The following is a 19,644-nucleotide window of genomic DNA, read 5'->3' on the forward strand; positions in this document are numbered from 1 at the left end:
ATTTTAAATGCATTCTTACCAGCTTTCAGTGTGGGCTCCCCAGCCTGATAAGCCTTACAGAACTGCGGCATGGAAGGCCAGTTACATTCTTGCTAAGAGCTTCAACCTTGGATTTCACTCACTTGTAGAAAATGGGTTAGAACAAATGAGATGCTTGGAGTCCTGTTGCCAAACCCTGTATTTTAGGCAGCTCTGGCAACTTCTAGTCACTGGCCACCAGTCATATGTTGTCTGCTGGGGGTGGTGTGCATGCAGATGTTAAGATACCGCTCCTTAATCTTTTTGCAGGTATTCTTAACTTTACAATTTGTTTTAATCTCCCTAGGTTTCTGAATTTGCTCATTCAGTAGTATGTTCGTAGTTACAGTGAGGAAGTGCGACCTCTGGGTTTCCTGTCCCTGTGCTTGAGCTTGGAGTGTAGTTTGTGCTCTAGGAAACCCAGCTGGCTGTGGCTTGGCACAAACTGGATCTAAGAATGGTGGTAGCAGAAGTAGTTGTGGAAAAAAAAACCCACACTTTCCTTTTCTCCTTAATGGTTTCTCCTTTAAAAGTGAAAAATAAACAAGAAAACCAGCTTCTAAAACAAGGTAACTCTCCCAATTTTGTCTTGACATCTTTGTTAGAAATAGGTGAGTGAGAAAGCCTTGTCTGTAGTAATGGCGAGCTGCACTAAGACTGGCCTGCTTGTGACAAGCATTCTAGCCTTTTAAATAGCTTGAAAATAACATTTAATGTTTCCATCACCATTAGGGCTTGCGGGAAGGTGCAATGCTGCTAGTGGAAGGAGACAAAGCCACCTTGCAAGGAGTGACAGGAGCACGTCTGTTTCTGAGGTAAATGCTTCATTTAAATTGATACCCTCCTTCAGACAGGAAAGAAGACTTCTGTTAAGACTCCTGGCACATGCTGCCTGTACCCTACATCAGAAGTTACTTAATCCCTTGCTTCCATTTATTTTTGGGGGAAAATACAAGTATTGCTTTATGCTCCAAAAGAGCAGGCAGTACGACAGCACTCTGACTTACCCAGTAAGTGCTATGGCATTACATCCATTGATGCTTGTGTTTTCAAACTACAGTCACTGTTCGCAGAAAGAGCCCCAGTAGTCAGCTCTGTTATTGAAGGGCAGGGGAACGCTGGCTTGGTCCCCATGCGCTGAACTCTAGAACAAGGGAAGTCATGTCTTTAAACATATGAACATATAACTAAGAAATCTAGTATGTATGTCCCATGATGCAGGCAAGGAAGGGAGTCAAAACTGCTTGTTATGAATAAGGATGCCTTGTTCTGTCCTTAGTAACAGATGGAAGCACAGCAGTCCTAGCTCCTGTTAAAGCTCACAGCATGGTTTTTCTTGTTTACAGGGGTAAGAAACCAACTGAACATGAGCCTGGAACAGATTTCAGTTTCCTCCTGATTGACAGTAATCTCCAGAATCTGTAGCCTTGCACATTCTGCAGTGAAAAAATATATGGGAAGACAATGAGGAGGAAGGAAAGAGATGCTTCTAGTCCCAGGGTGGGTGGAGAACCTTAGCTTTATAAATAAATATGCATTCGTGGAGTCTTTTCCCCACCCTAATTCACAACTTGTATCTCTCCTTCCCAGCAAAAAGACAATTTTTATTGCAATACTTGAGTAATCACTGCTGTTCTTAGTCTGAAAGGGTCTGTACATTCATGTATCCACTTTGATTCCTTCCCCACCAAAAAAAAGTTACTTTAATGCAATTAAGACTGGACATCCAAGCCACCTGTCCCTGCTGCCTAACTTTACCTGCTAAATGAAAGAATTATTCGTTTAGTGTTATCCCACACTATTAGTTTAATTTCTGTGCTATTAATAAAGGGAGAAGTTATGCATTCAATTACTTTTATTTGCTTCAGACTCATGTTAAATATATACAATGCTAATTATGTACAAAAGTGTGCATGTTAAAAATTGTCAGGTTACAAACTTGCAAATCCTAGAAAAGTGCAAAATTTTAAAACATCTTCCACCATGCTGTACAGAAAAACACCCATCATTAGCCAATATACACACTCTTAAAACATACTGGTAAAATAAAATAAGACATACAGTATACTCTTAAAGCACCCAGAAGGGAGAAAGATATTGCACAGAAGACTGACAGCAAGTTCATTACAGTGCCTGAAGGGTCATTTTTGAAAGCAGGTATTTCTGACACTCCTCAGACCTAACATTTAGCTCTTAAAAAAAGGCATTTTTTGGCATTTAAAAATCCATTTGTAATCATGTAATTGCACAATCTGTAAGAATTATCAGAATATATGGTTAACTGTTGCTGTAAGGCCTTTGCTTTCACTCCCTCATTAGTAAAAATTCATCAAGCACACTGAGTAGTGTCACAGCTTCCATCAAAACACTGACCAAATGGAGGTTAAGTCTTACATTTATCTAATCTTATATTAAGCGCTCCTGCATAGTAAGGGACTGAATTAGAACACGTATTGCAAGTTCTCCTTATTATTTTTTTTCCCCCTCATGGCTTTCTTTAAGCAACAGCTCACAGTTATGTATGACTAAAGCAGTGCTGTCAGGTGCAAGACTAAGTTTATTTTAAAAAGTTACTTCAAGGCATAAAATATGGCTCCCTCAAGAGGAAAATACTGACTAGATAGGAAGCTAAATAAAGAAGTGGCTTCTAAGTTCAGTTAGATCTATGATATATATGGCTAGATGTTTTATATTTCAATCTCAAAACACCTTAGCAGCTTTAAACCATAATCTATACTGACAATCATGCTTCTGGGACAGAAAATGTGTTATGAAATTGTGTCTGTGCTGAGTATAACCACAGACCGAAGCTCTGGAAATACTTGCCGAATTTCCCAAGTCCAGTAGATGAAAAACGAAAGAACACACAACTGGAAGAACTCCCTCCTGAAAAGTGAAACACCGATTTTATCTGGGCCATTTGGGTAAACGGTAATTAAAAGAAACACACAACAATTTTCCACAGATGCACAGCAAAAAGGTGAATTAAAAGCTAACAAAGGGTACCTTTGATTAAACACTACAAACAGTTCCTCACAGATGGGGTGTTCAAGACTGCACTAAGATGAACAGCACTCAACTCAAACTGTGCAGAGTGCGCTATGCCGCCACTCAGAAGTATTTCTGCGTTCAGGCATCTGGATAACTATAATAGTGAAGAAGGGGACAACCAAATTTAGCCCCCAAAAATATTTTTTAGCTGCAGTAGCTTTTCAGAAAACCCTTGCTTCCTTTATAAGTACATGCTAGCAAGAGCAATTAGTAATAATGAGAATTTGGCTCCCTGGGATGGAGGGGAAGATATCTTCCAAACACTTCAGTTGAATCTAACATTGGTGTACGATGAACCCACATGCATACCACTGCACAAAAACTGTTACTCTCCCCAAAAGGAGACTACTAAGGAGTGTCATGTTCACAGCTGAAACTGACATAGCTTTTAAACCAAGAAGCATGAAAAGCCCACTCTAGAAAGCACTGAAGCACATGTTTGAATTTCCACCCAACTAAATATAACCCTATGTAGTGCTTTCATCTAACAGTATTTATTAGGTCAGGTCTTAGGTTCACATTATGATATGCATTTATATGTGTTGGTTTGGGGTTTTTTAATTCTTTGAATGGGGAAAAAAAAAAAAAAGTACTCAGAGCACCCAGTCACAGCATCTAACCCGGCCAGCAAGGCGCCTTTAACCGTGGAAGAAAGGAGTGCCTTCAGGTGACAATACAGAGAAATGTCTACACAGACTCTGAATATAGGAGCTGAAGGAGGCTGACACATGTTCTGCTCCCCTCTCTAGCTTTAAAGCTCCCTACCATACCATAATTGGTATATCGGTACACATTTTCAAGTAAATACACACACATAGTATAAAATCTGTGGAGCATCTGATTGTTGTACATATGTTTTCTAATGGTTTTGTTAATTAAGATTGGGAAAGACTTGCAGAAGGAACAGGGAAGAGGGAGACATGGTCTAGGAAAGTGAGGTATACAGCTCCCATTGACTAAGGCAAGAGTAAAAAGATCTACCCAATTATTGTACATTACAAATAAAAATAAATTTATCATTCCTGCAGGACCATATTAAAGCAGACTGATTTAGGACTGTTACCAGTCCCATACAGATTTTTTTACAGTGCAGAAACTTAGTTCTTTGCATTTCATTTAAAGGGCACAGAAATACAACTTTTAAGAATATCTTTATAAAGCAGCCAATTGACTAGACTAAAGCCTGTAAAGACTTTGATAAACCTGTTCTGTGATAATATTCATGATCTAAGGTATACCAGCAGGAAAAAAAAGCTTGTTTCTATCAATGTTGTAGATTAGCAAAGCAACTATAATACATGTCTGTGCTATTGGGTTTTCCTTTTTTCTTCTTAAATTAAATAGTCTTCCTAAGAGCTAATTTCCACAATGTGTACTAACCATCAGAAGTGCAGAAGTGCAGTTAGTTTAAGATTGGGATTATTATTTTGTGCTGGTGGTGGTAAGGTACACGGAAGATGGAAGATGTGGTTTCTAGATATCCTATGAGCACATATTAGTTAATACATTGATAAAAAATAATTCACACAAGTCAGATGCTAACATGAACAGCAAACATTTCACTTCCTGAATGCTTATATAGTACAAAAACTGCACAGACTAGGTAAGATTCTTCACTATAAAGACAACTAAAAATACTATCAAGAACAAGTAAATTGATAAAGAGAAATTTAACAAACGTTTTACTTGTAATAAAGGAGAGATGTCTTCTAAATATCATCCTTTGGTGTGCAAGTTCAAAACTGTGCTACAGAGAAGTTACTCAATACCGCTAACTACTTGATATTATTTATATGCAGGTATGAAAAGAGAGTCAGTTTTCAGTTTTGTTTACTACATATATTTACACTCCTACTTAATTACTCTGCTTCAAAGGTAAGCATATCTTAAGCTTTGATAAGTATCACGAGGGTTGTTCTAAAAATTAAAAGAAGATACCATCAAAAAGATCTTGACAAATGTAATGTTATGAAACAACTGTCACTTAAGACTTGTTTATTCTGAATTCCTTATCAGAAGTCTCTCATCTCACAGCTTTACTTTTTACACTTAAATAAATCTTAGTTCAAAACCAAAGAAGAATCTTACTTTGCCAATACTACATGAAAAACAACACGTGATCCTAAACTTTATTCACTTGAGGAAATCAAAAAAATATGAAAGTCAATTCACTAATTCACAGTGCACTGCATAAGAGACTGCAATTCAACCAGCCTGAACAGCTGATCAGAAAAGTTATTCTCTACTTTTAAAAAAGACTTGCACAAATCAGTTAAAGCCAAAGGAAACAACATACCAGCTAACGCTCACATGTATGACCTGTATCTTTTAAAGGTGATTTTAGATAAAGGCAAAGTGCAGACCTTCAAACCTCCTTTCCAAGGTCTTTCCAAGAAGGAAGAACGCTAAGCGTTCCTCAAGAGCCAAATACAAGATCAAAAGGCAATGGATGTTGCCATTCGGCGTAGAGCAGAAGCAGCTCAGAGCTCACCTGTCCCTCCCGCATTCTGCTGCTGCTGCCTTGTGCTGAGCACAAACTAGCCTCGAGTTTGAGAACCCAAGAACTGTCCACATCTAAAGCTGTCCCAGATACTTGTGAAGATCACCCAATGCTTGTGATGCACTGAAATGGTGGTATTCAAATATCAAAGCTCTTCACCATAAACTCTTTCATCCCCAATTATTGCAATGACATTGTATTTTACTTACACTGACACAGTGAGTTCAGTATTCTTTAATATTAAACTACCAAAAAGATTCACATGAGTACTGTATAAACATATGTAACCCCCAGTAGGATGTTTGCGACCTTACGCAAACCTTGTCTGTGCAAGTGACAAGAAGAAAGCTGTGCTCTCAACAAAAATTACAAAAGACCTGTTCTCCTAATTTCTCCACTTGATTCTGCTAGCCAAAACATCATCATTCCCTGCCCCCTTTCCCCTGCAAGTAAACACTTAACCTCATATATGCATTTAAACACAACACCTATGCATACTGATAAAAACCATCAACTCAATGCCCCGAATGAGCTCTTTTTTTCAACTTCCCATGACACAGAAAGATCTCGTATTCTGAACTGAATTTTTTCTAAACCACTTTCAAAAAAGCTCCTCCAAAATCCCTTCTTCACAAAACCATAACGGACAAGCACACTTCACATTCTCATATGCATACTCAGTACTATCCTTAGTGTTCTTACTAGATAGGTAATCGATTTAAAATAGTATTTTTCACTTCTCTATAGCTTATTTGAAAATAAGGGATGTGTTTGGGTTTCAGGTTATTTTTGGTGGTTTGTTTTGGTTGGTTGTTTTTGTTCAGTTGTTTGGGTTTTTTTACATACATGGAGTCTGAAAAAACCCACACTGCTCTACTTCTGAAAATTTAATGCTCTCTTGGCAAGTGACTAAGGGAAATAATTCTTACTTTCTTCTAACTTTCCAGACAATCCAGTCTATCACAGTGATTAGTCAGAACATTGCAGCTATGCATAGATCCACTTGCACTTGTTCACTAATCTGATTATTTAGCTTACAAAAGTTAAGAAAAAGCAATGCAACTTTCTTTACACAGCACACTGATCAGTCATTAAAAGGGATTTTTGTTTCCAGTAAAGACTGAGGAGGAGAAAACAGTTTTAATGAGACTTAACAGAACTTTTAAAGATTATCCTTTTGCAGGGTAAAAAGGTATTACTATTTCTACAATGTTAATAAATATTGTGCTAAAAGTTAATGAAAAGATTATACATTATAGATTTCCTCAGGTAGTTCAACAGCTCCCCAGCCACAGGGAATATCTGATAACAATTATAGGAGATGCAACACACATTCATTTCAATAAATAAAAATAACAAGAAAAGTGATGGTAGAGGGAAGAAAGGGGTAGCCAAAAGGGAACGTACTAGCTAACAATCACTTACAGCTCTGCTTTATATCTATACTCCCCTTACCCCACGGTATTTTCTCCTTTTAATAGACATACGTACATGTATATACATATATATACACAAACATACACACATATATACACATGCACACATACCTTCACACGCTGATCCAAAAATTCTTATTTTTTCCCACGGCACCAGGCTTTTCTAACAGTATGGGGTTTATAATTTAAACAATAAAATAAAAATGTCAGAACGATAGGAACACACACACCCTTCTATCATCACGTATTGCTAAACCAAAGAAATTCAGTGATGGCTTCTCCAAAATATAGCATACAAACCAAAACTGCTTTGTTGGATATAGGGCATGTAAGGATCTGTTATTTTCTTTTCCCAGGTCTTAAACACACCTTGAAAATGGATACATTATCTGTTTCCCTGCTTGTTTTTACAGAAAAAAACCCCACGTGGCTAACAACGGGTTTGGTGAACACCAAGCAAGAATCAAACAGGTACTATTTAATTAAATTGTGCTGCAATGTTGGTTTAAATCATTTTGCAGTGGAAATTTATCTTTTGTTTACAGGAGTTACCTGACTAAAGAAACACACTGATCTTTGACCAATATAGATATTGATTCTTCCTCTCTTTTTCTTCAAGATATTAAATATATTACAGAATTTCTTGGTGTGCCTTAGTTTAGTTTAACCATTTAAATAATTTTCAGCAGCAAGTATTTCCTACCTCCTTCAGCTCCTTCACCACCTTCAACTTCTCTGAAGTTATTCATGTCTGTACTTTAAACAATTTCTGATAATCAAGTAGTGCAACACAGATGTTCCTTGCAGAGCAGCCTGAAGCTGGAACTATGCAAAAGAAGATAGCAATAGCCATTTACAGGAACAAATTGCAAGAAATTGTTCATTGGGCTAAACCCCCCATATTTAAAAGGTCATAACTGTCAGCTATCCCAGTTTTGAATTCAACCACTGCAACTGCCAGAATTTTAATTTACTGCTGGGGAATTACAGTGCTACCAAAGGAAAGCCAAATATCTTCTTCGTGATCAAGGAGCATCAAGCCCTATTCACCTTCAAATCAAACGCTACTTATCTGAAATTCAATTAGCAAACTTGCATTTGGAGGTTTGGGAAGAGGGGCGGTGTTGTTTGGTTTTCTTTTTTTTTTTTCTTTCCTTCTTTTCTGAAACACAGTTTTAGCAGCTATTTAGACAGGGATTGTGCTGTGACCAATCCAACACAGTTAAGAAAAAATATGCAAGCCAGCTAACTTGCATGAGTACACATGCTTATTACTATACCTCTACTATAGGTTCATCGTTAACAGACTTAAGAATCAAGCCCCTGAAAGTTGAGATATACATTTAAAGTGACCAAAAAATTAAACATGTTTCTGGAATCCATGAGAGAAGGTAGAAGCAGCAATCACTTGGAATCTTGAGTGTTATATTCAGTCTCTCCTGATGAAATCTGGCTGAGCCGTTTGCTTGATCCCCACAGCTTTCGGGAAAGCTGACCTGAGCGCATCTGTTTAAAAGTAATTCAGAGAAACAAAAGGAGGGGGAAGGGATAAGGTGGATAAATTAAAAAGGAATTCAGACACTGATTCTGGTGAAATGCAGACACTACAATGCACTGCATAAACAAAATCGTAACAACAAAAAATATTTGAAATTAAACCAAAATTACACTTAGGGATGATTCTTGGGACTGACAAAAAACAACAGACTAAACACTAATCACAGCCTTCCCTGATTTTGAACAGCTAAAGGGATATCGCCAAGTAATACGTACTTAATACTTAACCTACTTCAAATGGCTTAGAAACAGTGTTTAGATTTCTATTCTGATAGGAAGGAAAAAAGAGAGGTGAATGTCAAGCAAAAAAGAACCAAATTAGAAGAAAGGACATTTTATTTCAGAGATTTCAAACAGAAATTGTTAGAAGCGAATAGGAAAAGATAACCAAAATGCAGGAGGGCAGTGATGGCGGAATGAAAGAAAAAGAAAAAGTTTATCTTCTCCTGATATCAAATTTATACAGTCTTCCAAAGATCCTGGGTAAAGTGCTCAGAATAAAATTTAAACCACAAGTAATTCATACTGAATGTTCCATAAGTAAAGACAGATAACAAGCAACCAGAGGCCACATTAAATCCAGCATCTGGTAGGTTTGCAATCTGACAACAATTTTTCAGAAACTTTTAATTTACTCCTAAGTACAAGGTTTATGATTGGCCAGTAGTGATCAGCCTGGCAGCTGATTAGGTTATGAAATCCCTTGCAGTTTAACAAACATGATGCATGCCTTAACAGCACAAGTTTGAGAACGGTTCCCAGCAGTTAGTACTACAAATTAAGCAATCTTAAGAACTGTATCATGGCAGCAGCAGTGTTCTAGAAAAGGCACAGTGCTGACTGGGATTAACACTAACAGGTGATAATCCCTCAGACTTTTGCAACATCCTAAACAGCTAAGTAAATTGTTAAAAATACCAAAACATTTATTATACTTCATACTGGATACTATTGATGCAGAAACACTAGAGGCCAATCTTAACACCAAGCAGCATTTCACTTTGTGCACATTAAAGAAGGTCAGTCTCTCCGTTTATCCTAAGGATCAGTATCACCACCGAAAGCCAGAACTACAACACAGTCTTCTGTATAAAGGTAAAATTCTAGTAATTAATATATTCCTTCCAGGCTACAAATAAATCAACCAACAAATAAATACCCCACATACGCACACTTTTGAAATATATTGATTGATACCATTATAGAAAACTAGAAAATCTGGGACATAACATTGTTCCTTATATGTCTGTGTTTTTTTTTAAAAAAAGATCTATTTACATGGATATTAAGCTTGCAGATCATCTGAATTATAAACAGAAAATGCTGGAAAAAGAGTCATTGGAAAGCCTCCACATTGATAAAAGGAATTCAGTCTTTGAAACAATACTTTCTCCATAGTTAGAAAAATAGATGTGATTAAGCAATGAAAAAAACCCAAAAAAAAAGCCTTCACTCTAATGAGATACATAAATTTCAGCCTACAAAAGATCTTTTGTATGGAATAGGAAGCTTAGAAATTACAGTGACTTTAAAATTGCTGTTACAAACATATGTTTAACCACATCATAAGCAGCTCTTTGTCAATTCTACAGTAGGAAAAAGCTGTCCAATTGGAAGCCAGTGGAAACCTCTCCCCACCCACTGCAAGGAAAACCAGACTACCATTGCGTGCAGCCTGTTTCAAATATTAAACTACGTATCTTCTAGCTAAAACATTTTAAAATACTGGCAAATAAAGTCGCTCTGTTTTCACAATTAAAATATAAACTTAATTTAAGACACACTTTTCTGGCATGTACTAAAGGTCATGCAAAAGTGATAATCACATTTTCAAATAAATACACTGCAGCACAACAGAGATTGGGTTATAAAGAAAAGCAGATTTAAGCTAACTCAAGTACTTTGAAAGTCAAGACAAGAAGTACTTAAAGCAAAACTTGTTTTGCACAAGAAAAATTGGGCTATTTGGCAGATGGATGCTCTGTATTTGCTATTGCATATGCAGTACCAACAAGTTTATGTTCACCATATGGAGCACAGAGCATATCAGGAACCTTCACAAGTGATTCTTTGTGCATGGCAATTAGAGACCCTTAACAAAAAGAAGTCTTTTTCCTCCTATGCCAGTCAATGCATATTAAAAAATATCTGTCAAGCCATAAAAAATAAAGCAGCTTTCTCTCTGTTGTTTCCAATTGTCTTCTGGAAAATTATTTCATCAAGAAGTGGCTGACAACACTATCATATTCAGAAAAGGGTAGCTACTATGACTTTGCTTATTTCAGATGCCAGCGATAAAGCCTGGAAGTTGGTCCAGCTGAGCTTCCCATCTGCGATCCCTATAAACCTTTCATTCTTAATGAGAAATTTCAGTAGACCAGTCTCAAAAGTTATTTCTTTCCCACTGAAAACTGAAACTTGCTCTTAAATTTACCCTGCCATAGAGGAGACCGCTTGCTCAACTGGAAAGCAGAAATAAGTGAACTTCCCACTGTTCGGTAGAAAAAGTTCTTGATGGTGGGTTTTACCTCTGCTGGCTTGCCAACACCAACGATAATCAACTTGCCGTCCTCCAAGCCAACAAGGATGTGGCTATACTCTTTGGTGACAGAAATGCAATGAATTGGTAGTCGCATGGCTAAGGGGGAGATGCTCAGACTCAGGCTGAAACGAACAAAAACCACACAGAGAAAGCGTATCATGTATTTGTTTGCATATACTGCAAAGAACCATACTGCAGTTGAAACTGCTCTCCACAGGATGGACTACAGAACACAGTTTCCCAATCACACAGTCTGCAATTTCAATTATTGTAAACCCACAAGGAATGATCTAATCATATCCCAGAATAGAGCCCAAATAACCAGAAAAGGCATGGATGCATAAATCAGTAAGTTATGACTTTTTCACTGAAGAACAGTAACATGAGTCCTGCAACCGCCTAAGTGACAAAGACCACTCACATTCTGAGAAGCAGAATGTTCTATGGAGCATAGCAGTAAATGGAGTTTAAAACTCTGTGCAGAACTACATGAGACTTGATCCTGCAGTTGCTGAGCTCCAAGTGACTAATAAGACATAGGGACAATTCCAGCTTGCAGATATCAGGCACAGCTCTTCCTAAATTCTGTCAGTTTTAGATGTATAATTGGGATGAATGCTGGGGAAGAAAGGGGTCTGGTACTACCTCTGTTTTTCTTGTCTCCCTAAAAGAGTTCCCCCCATAAAACAAGTTTTTTCAGGAACACAGAAAAAAGTAATGGCTACCACCTACAGCTCCACGCAAAGTCCACATTACACAGCCATTTCTCAATAAGCCTTTGTATCTGCATCTCAATAATAAACTGCTGTCAGTTGTACATTACCTGTAGAGATCTCGTATGGAAAGAAATCCCTGTAAGCTGCCCATGACGATATACTCGCCAGTCACACACATATCTGACACTTCCTCCTTCAGAGTCTCAGAACCCAGATATTTTCCATTGACAGAATAGAGATGTAATGCATTCTTATCCTGAGTAGATAAAAGAGAAAATCTGTCACAGAGGTCTGTAGGGATTAAAGGTGTATTATTTGTATCTTTAGCTCACTATTAGGAGCTAACTTCAGCAACAAACCACAGATAATATTGCTGACAACAATTTCCTTGCTGAATGACACAAGACTACCAAGCCTATATGCAATGTGTATATATACCATGTCTTGTACGGAAAGGTCTGAAGTTATTCCTCATCACCCTTTGATCTAACATGGTAACATCTTACCTATCCATCTAATAAATTCCAAGTTTTATGGAAACATCCATGGATTTAATGGATAGGTCCTTATTTTATAAGGGGTTTTGTTAAGGAAGAAGAAAGGAAGAGAGAAGTCTCACCTTCAGGCCTGCTGCCACCCCCCCTCTCCCCCACCCCAAATTGAAAAGCAGAAGAAAATAGCTGTATTTCCACAGAGCTAGATCTAGAAGCATTTTCTGGACAAGGCAATGAATTCTTCATGGATTAAAGATGCAGCTAACACAAGCATCTTAAGTTATTCCAGTCTAACAATACCTCGGGCTCTTCTCTCCCCATTTTCCCAATGCAGCTAGCATGCCTACATCTGATAAATTTGTCTTCCAAGAAATTTCCCATGCTCACAGAAATCGTTACAGCTCTACCCTTATTAAAGCAACCACACAGCTACTCAATAGACAGAGTAAGCCAGACTGTGAAATTCATAGCTATCTCCCCAATCCAAAACTAAGAAACACCAGTGTAGTCACTGGGCATCTTGCACCCAGAAGTTACTGCTCCCCTTGTAAGCCTCTGTTTCTGTGCACAGTGGAAGCTGCTTCCCCTAGTCTTCCATTTCAAAGCAGCTGTCCCAGGAAGATTCATTAGTGCATGCTTGGGCATCTTCTTTGCAGGTGTTTGGAGATTTTCACGAAACTCACAGGAGTACAGTATGCCTGTGATTTATCTTTTAATCAAATTTCATTCAAATTGGCTAGCAACAACACAAAAAAAAGGAAACAGACATGGCATGCTCAAGAAGCCTCATTATTTTAGGAAAGAAAGATAAAGTTAGGTATGTTTATGATTATAGTCTTCAGGGAAAGAAACAGAGGTATTCCATAAACAAAACTACCTTAAGAGTAGTCTTTCCTTCAATGCTGGTGTGGACAACTATATGGCCTTCCCAGGACACAGCCAGATTGGGAACAGTCAGGAGGAGAGAACTCTCACAAGGTGGCCGCAGAGTCCTCACGTACTGACCTTTCCGAATAGTGCGGACAATAACAGTCCCATCCTGCAGTGACCAGATTTTGGGTAAGTTGGTTACTCAGCAGGAAAGTTAACCGCAACACACAAAGTATTTAAATACACAGGGAATATTTTGAAAGCACTTAAATCCTTAACTGGAGATCAAGACTCCTGAGCATTAGGAACACTACACAAAGAAGCCTTCCTCTCAAGGCCATATAATACAGGCACATGAAAAGACAAATGCAAACAAGGCAAGAGGGGAAGGATAGGCAGCAAATCAGCTATTCCATAGGTCACATTTATGATTAAGCATTATGTGCAGTACAGAGTCAAGAGTTCAGCAGCCTGCCGGCGTAGTACAGTAAGGCAGAGCATGAGGAAGCTGCACAGAACATTCAAGGGTAAGGAAGCAGGGAAGAAATTATCACAGAATTGTTTCCATGAGAAGCTTAAGATCTTCACGTAAGTCCGCACGTGTTAAAGCTCATCTGTGGAGAATAACACAACATGGTATATGAGCCCTACGCTGTGCAGAGCAGTTTGCAACAGCCTGATTGAAGCAGGCAGCCAGAGAGATGCTACATATTGTCTATGTGCAAGGCTGAAGAAAAAAAAATTATGAAAGTCACATTTTTTGTATTATTCTTCAACTTCAAACATGCTCTATGGTTCGAGTAGAGAAAAGGCAAAGAAATGAGAAGTATGAGGATGCTTACCCTGGATCCTGACACTGCCATATCCAGTTCAGTGCTGATGGCAACACTCGAAACTTCATCAGTATGCCCATAAAGGATCTGTAATGGCTTAGGTGCCAGGCCTACCGGCACTCCTCCCTGAGAGTAACAAAAAGTGCAATGACACATTCTCTTGCAGCTGAAGGACAAACAAAAAATAAATTTCTGGTATCTTCAGTACGACTTGTGCGAGATGTATATTTGGCATAGGCCAAAACCAAAGGCATAACTCACCCATTCCAATTTTAATTTATTGCCTTTTATGTCAGCAGCCCTATTTACTGAAATCACAAGAATGAACACACACATTTACTATATGGATATGAAAGACAGAGTTACTTAGCTGACTTGTTTCTATCCCTTCAGATGTCCAGGTGTGCAAGGACCACAGTGAGCAGTCCTAACAGCAGTTCTTCACCCACCCATCCACCCACTTCAGCTGTGTATCTGGTCTTGTTCAGTTCTTGCAGTTTACCCTGGAATTACGCACTATCTTCACAGCTGAGTTTAGAAAAGCTGAAAGGTATTTTGCTTAAAATTACAGCAACTCTTCCATTTTCTAAGGAAAAGTAAGGAAACAATCCTCCTCGGTGACTATCAGTAGTATGATATGCAAAGGAAATCTTGCAATGATGCTCATTAAAAAGTCATTCTCCCACATGACTGCAGGGCGTCAAAATTATTTAGTACTTTTGTTCCAGTGAGTGTACCGTCAGCATATACAGACCTATTCTTAAACCAGTTATAAGGCAAGATCTGTGCTTAGAGAGAAGGTACAGTAAATAGTTCTGTAGAGAACCATTTATTCTCATTTCTGTGACAGCAATTTGACTGCCAACCAAGCCCTGAAAGCCTGATGCATGCAGAAATGCAGAATAAGTGTCAAAATACAGAGCTGGGAAAGAAGGTGACAATGCAGAGCAGACTAGTAGAACAGAAATGACAGTGTGCAGTCCATTGCTGCCACTTTGTAAAGACCAAAATAAAACTCTCAGAAGAATTCACAATACATACATCATTTATATATCCATTAAATAAAAAATATCAAAAAAAACCATTAAAAATTAAAAAAGAAAAAACAATTCCAAAGATAAACCTCCAGAGTATAACTTACTTAACTCACACTAGAAAGATAAACTAAAAGATATCCAACATTTATCCTTATTTCAGACAAAAAAACCCACTATTGTGAGCACTAGTCTCACCTTGTTGACCATGCACAATTGGTACAAAGTACTTGTTGAAAGAATTATAAGTACTGCCACCATAAAGATAGCTTCCACAAAAAGACAAGCAGTTACACACTACCGTACTAATTTAACCTGCTGACTTCAGTTCAATGATAAGAACAAGGTGACCTGACCAAATGTTCTGTCCGTAACATGACAGCTCCCCCTTGCAGTTAATCCTACTTGTATATATGTAATGCAGCAATCAGAAATGAACATTTAAAATGCATAAAACGCAAATGGCCTCACATTTTGAATATAAGTACACACATGCATCACACAAACACTTTCATTGTGTGAAAGCACAAGACCAATATTAAAGAATTCTAACATGCCACTTAAATCCAGGTAACAGACTAGCGTTGTCTTTTGCTAATTCCTAGCGTAATCATCAGTACTCCCCAGAGAGGAAACGCAATGCTGAAATGCAACTACTGGAGTGAACAGTAGCAGAGGTATGTAAAAATCCTCAACGATAAACACAGTTCTGACTAATTCCAACAGTTTGAAGCAGTGTTGCTCTTCTTCCATTCTTCCACCTGTACAACGGGGGATAATGTTAGCCTATCCTGAAAATAATCTATAAAATTTTTAAGAGTGCCTCTAAAACACTGTACTTCAGCTATATAGTAACTAATGTGTACTGTGAATATTTCAAATACAGAAGTAGTAACAAAATTACTAAGCTAATCAACTTTAGTGGACTATCCTCCCTGCAAACCTGAAATAAAGGAAATCAGTAAGCCATCATAGCACAAAGAGAAGCACAACAAGAAAAGCATTCAGAAACTGCTTCTCAGAGTATGCCTAAATAACCCACCTGCTGAACTACTTGCCATATCATACAGGTTGTATCTCTGGACCCTGAAATTAAATGAATTCCACAGTAGTCTATTGCCAAGCAGGTCACAATATCTAGATAAAGGAAAGAAAACAGGAAGTTATCACATAGATATTTAAGACTCATTTCCACAGAGTGACAATGTTCATGCAGTACGCCAGCAATGTATCCTGATTTGCAGCCAGCATGCGTGTTCCACTGTGATAAGGGCTGATGAGACTGTTATTTAACAATGAAGTCATTGTACACCCAGGTGCACCAACCTGACTTAATCGGCCTTGCTACCTAAGAACAGCAGTCAAGCCTTACATTGAAACTACATTAAATCATCACTGCAATGACTAAAGAGACATGCTCAAGTATTTACATGTAATCACAGTTCCAGTATTCTGTTCTTATGCTGCCATTCCTTTATAACAGCTGTGCTTGTCTGCCCAAGTGAACCGACTACAATTCTTTCCAAAAAGACCAAACACTAAGGTGCAATACATAAACCCTTTCATTTCACAATATAAAGAGTTACTAACCCATGTGTCTGATGTGCTGTCCAATCAGCTTGCCTTTTGTAAGAGATGTCACTCTGATACTGTTGTCCCAGTGTCCTCCACTAAAGAGCAGTTTTGCATCATGGGATACTGCAAACAACTTAGAGGTTATCTCCAGTCCCGGTGCAAAAGGACCACTCATGTTGCGTTGTGTTCTATAGGCAAATTATGAGCCGTTAAGAGTAACATTAGTTCAAATCAATGTATTTTGCATTTCCTATAGCCTTAAAAATTAATAAAAAATTTCATCTACAGAATAGGCTTACATTAAAAAAATAAAGGTCAAATTCTGGGCCCCTGATATCCATGGCAAAACTCTCACTGCTATCAGCAAGTGAAAGTAAGATTTCAGCTTTGATCTTTTCAGTCTTTATGCAATTTGATAAATCATGTCCCTACAAAGTATTTTAACACTAAAGAAAAAAAAGGAACCTCATAAAAACCAAAAGAAACCTACCACATACACCTGAACTATACTATAAGAATGCATGAAGACTGCCCATCTCTGATTCCAAGAGGTTTTCTGATTAATAATTAGAAAAAAAAAATTAGAAGTACCTCTAAGAACCTTGAAATGTCACTTACATAACTCTTGACTAGAACAGTATTACAGATTAGAGTATCAGAAGATGCATTCTTAGGTGAACACTCATCCAATGAAAACAGCACAATCCACTGATTATTGAACAATTACAGCATTTACTACTGTAGATGCATTCATTTGCACCCCTCCCCATTGTCTGCTTACTTGGGATTTGTCACTGTGGTATCTCTGATGAACGTAAAATAGTTGGAAATATTTTTATCATAAGGTAGCCAACCATGAGTTCCAATAATGCAGTTCAGACTTGCTGTTACCTGCAAAAGTTTGACAGAGAAACTGGTGAAACCCAGAGGCATATTTTTTACTTGCCTTTGATGGAAACGGAGTTTGCATAAAATCTAGCATAAGCTTCTTGACAATTTACCACAAAGAGAAAAACCTCACAACTCTGGCCCCCACGTATTTCTTTAAAAAAAATAATATCCAGCTCAGATGACATAATTCACAGAACAGTGCATGTTATGTTCTAGATCGGTCAGAAGGGTTGACCTACGGAGGAGGTGGGGGGATGCATGTAGAGACAAAAACCAAAAACCCCAGCCAGCCAACACCTCTGAAACATTTAATTACAATTCAGTCATTTAGTTTAAGCTGCTTCTTCTCTTCTTTGAAATATCAATTGTCAATAGTTAACACATTAATACAGGAAGTTTTTAAAAAAATTGTACTACAGTTCTATTTCTGAGAAATTAAGAAAGGAATCTAAATATTCGAAGCTATTTTCATCAGATATTTAGAAAAAAAACACAGTAAGAATTTTAGACATGTCCAAATGCCAAATTACATAAGCACATACCACATAAAGCCAGGACAAAAAAGTTTGACTTTTTTAGTCAAAAAAGTTTGACAAAATAGCAATATTGGAAAGGAATATTCTTTCCTGCAAAACATAGGCATTACTGCACAGGAGCCAGCATGCAGACCATAGGTACAGACGTAAATACAAAACCACTCCTCCTTTCATCGTCTGGCCATCTGCCATAGTACCAGCACATGTATTAGTCAGTAGGAACAGTGCAGGCTTTTGGAGTGTGTATACACCACATACAGTATAGTTTAATATATGGGTTGGAAAGTCATGATAAACATAATGCCAATAACTCAATCCTGCCATTTTAAAGCTGGGCTGCATTGCATTAAGAAATTGATCCATGGTAGTGGATCAAGTGGGCAACATAAAATACACCTCACTACAACTTACACTCATGTCTAAATGCCATTCAACAAAATCAGACTGGCTTCTCTTCAGGAGACAAAATATTTATCTTATACATGACGTTCACAGGTTAAAAGAACATACTTGAACAGGAACAGTTATTACGCAGTGTTTCTCTACAAGCTGTATGAAAAAAAATACCCCTTCTTAACTGTCTGCAGTTTAAGAATAGCATTGATACATGCAACTCACCAAGATCTCTGGGCTTCCCTGAGAAATAAAGGAACGTGACTGATTCCTGGGGACAACAGCTTTGACAATGGGCACACCATCACTGATTCCCTACAAGGAAGGACACTGTTTTACTTTGATTATATGCAAGAGCTAAAGGACAAATCTAGAATCTGTAAAGAGTAAGGCCCAAAGCCTCTGGAATCAGTCAGATTGTACAGCACTGTAAGGCACCGGTACACACATACTCAGTTCACACAGGTATTCTTTGTCACAAACACTAAAAATGAAACCCTGGCTCTGTCCTGAATCAGTAAGTTTAGCTACCAAGTTCAGTGGGTCCTCAGATACCACCAGAGATGTTCTTAGCTTTCTTGGTGTAGTGGCTAACTTGATACTCCAACACCACTATACAAGCAGCCAGCAGATACATTTTATGGGATTCAACCTCTGTGAAGCTAACTAAAAACACAGAGCTCATTTTATACACATTGCATTTTGAAATATTTTCTTTAAATACAAAGCAAGTTTATTTCCATCTAGGTTGTGATCTTTTGTTTCAAGTACATCAGAAGTTTCAGATCAGACTTTAAAACAATTTCAAATAACACATCTACCTCTACGAAGAATGACTTCAGCTCAGTGAGGTGTTGGAAGAGATTCAGAGTAGAGGTATCACTTTTAGTGAGTCTCTGCACTACCTCTTCTGCTGACAGCCTTTGTGGATGGGGCTCCTAAGAGACAATATTTGAAGGAATATCAAATCAGACAGATTTATCTACTTGCTCAAGTCACCTTAGATACTCAGAATCTTATTGGCAAACAATGGGAAAACAGACTTTTAAGCACCTAATTTTCCTTCTGAAAGTAAATTTATTTCTTTTGAAAATGGTGTGCTATATTTTCATCAGTGTAACCTTTACAAACAGTAATGTACATGGCAAAGACTTAACATTCCTAAAATTACAAGCCATTATATTTTCTTTTTTTCCGA

At 37.8% G+C, this 19,644-nt stretch overlaps 2 protein-coding genes across 7 annotated transcripts in view; one reads left to right on the top strand and one right to left on the bottom strand.

Moving 5' to 3' along the window:
* LOC130154312 (alpha-aspartyl dipeptidase-like) overlaps nucleotides 1-1,867 on the top strand; it is a 7,280-nt gene extending 5,413 nt beyond the window's left edge. The window contains exons 7-8 of the mRNA XM_056350305.1: nucleotides 751-833; nucleotides 1,365-1,867. Coding sequence (XP_056206280.1) covers nucleotides 751-833; nucleotides 1,365-1,443 — 162 coding nt within the window. The 3' untranslated portion in view covers nucleotides 1,444-1,867. The remainder of the gene's footprint in view (nucleotides 1-750; nucleotides 834-1,364) is intronic.
* NBEAL1 (neurobeachin like 1) overlaps nucleotides 1,856-19,644 on the bottom strand; it is an 88,736-nt gene continuing 70,947 nt past the window's right edge. For 4 of the 6 annotated variants that reach the window (XM_056350296.1, XM_056350297.1, XM_056350298.1 and 1 more), the window contains 10 exons: nucleotides 19,268-19,384; nucleotides 18,672-18,761; nucleotides 17,408-17,517; nucleotides 16,642-16,814; nucleotides 16,094-16,188; nucleotides 14,027-14,143; nucleotides 13,192-13,353; nucleotides 11,928-12,076; nucleotides 11,091-11,226; nucleotides 1,856-8,511 (listed from right to left, as the gene is read on the bottom strand). In XM_056350296.1, coding sequence (XP_056206271.1) covers nucleotides 8,410-8,511; nucleotides 11,091-11,226; nucleotides 11,928-12,076; nucleotides 13,192-13,353; nucleotides 14,027-14,143; nucleotides 16,094-16,188; nucleotides 16,642-16,814; nucleotides 17,408-17,517; nucleotides 18,672-18,761; nucleotides 19,268-19,384 — 1,251 coding nt within the window. In that variant the 3' untranslated portion in view covers nucleotides 1,856-8,409. Of the gene's footprint in view, nucleotides 8,512-10,996; nucleotides 11,227-11,927; nucleotides 12,077-13,190; nucleotides 13,354-14,026; nucleotides 14,184-16,093; nucleotides 16,189-16,641; nucleotides 16,815-17,407; nucleotides 17,518-18,671; nucleotides 18,762-19,267; nucleotides 19,385-19,644 lie in introns of those variants that run through there. The other 2 variants (XM_056350295.1, XR_008823697.1) reach the window with 2 other exon arrangements.

This window comes from Falco biarmicus, chromosome 8, assembly GCF_023638135.1.
Source record: "Falco biarmicus isolate bFalBia1 chromosome 8, bFalBia1.pri, whole genome shotgun sequence".
Classification (NCBI taxonomy): Eukaryota; Metazoa; Chordata; class Aves; order Falconiformes; family Falconidae; genus Falco; species Falco biarmicus.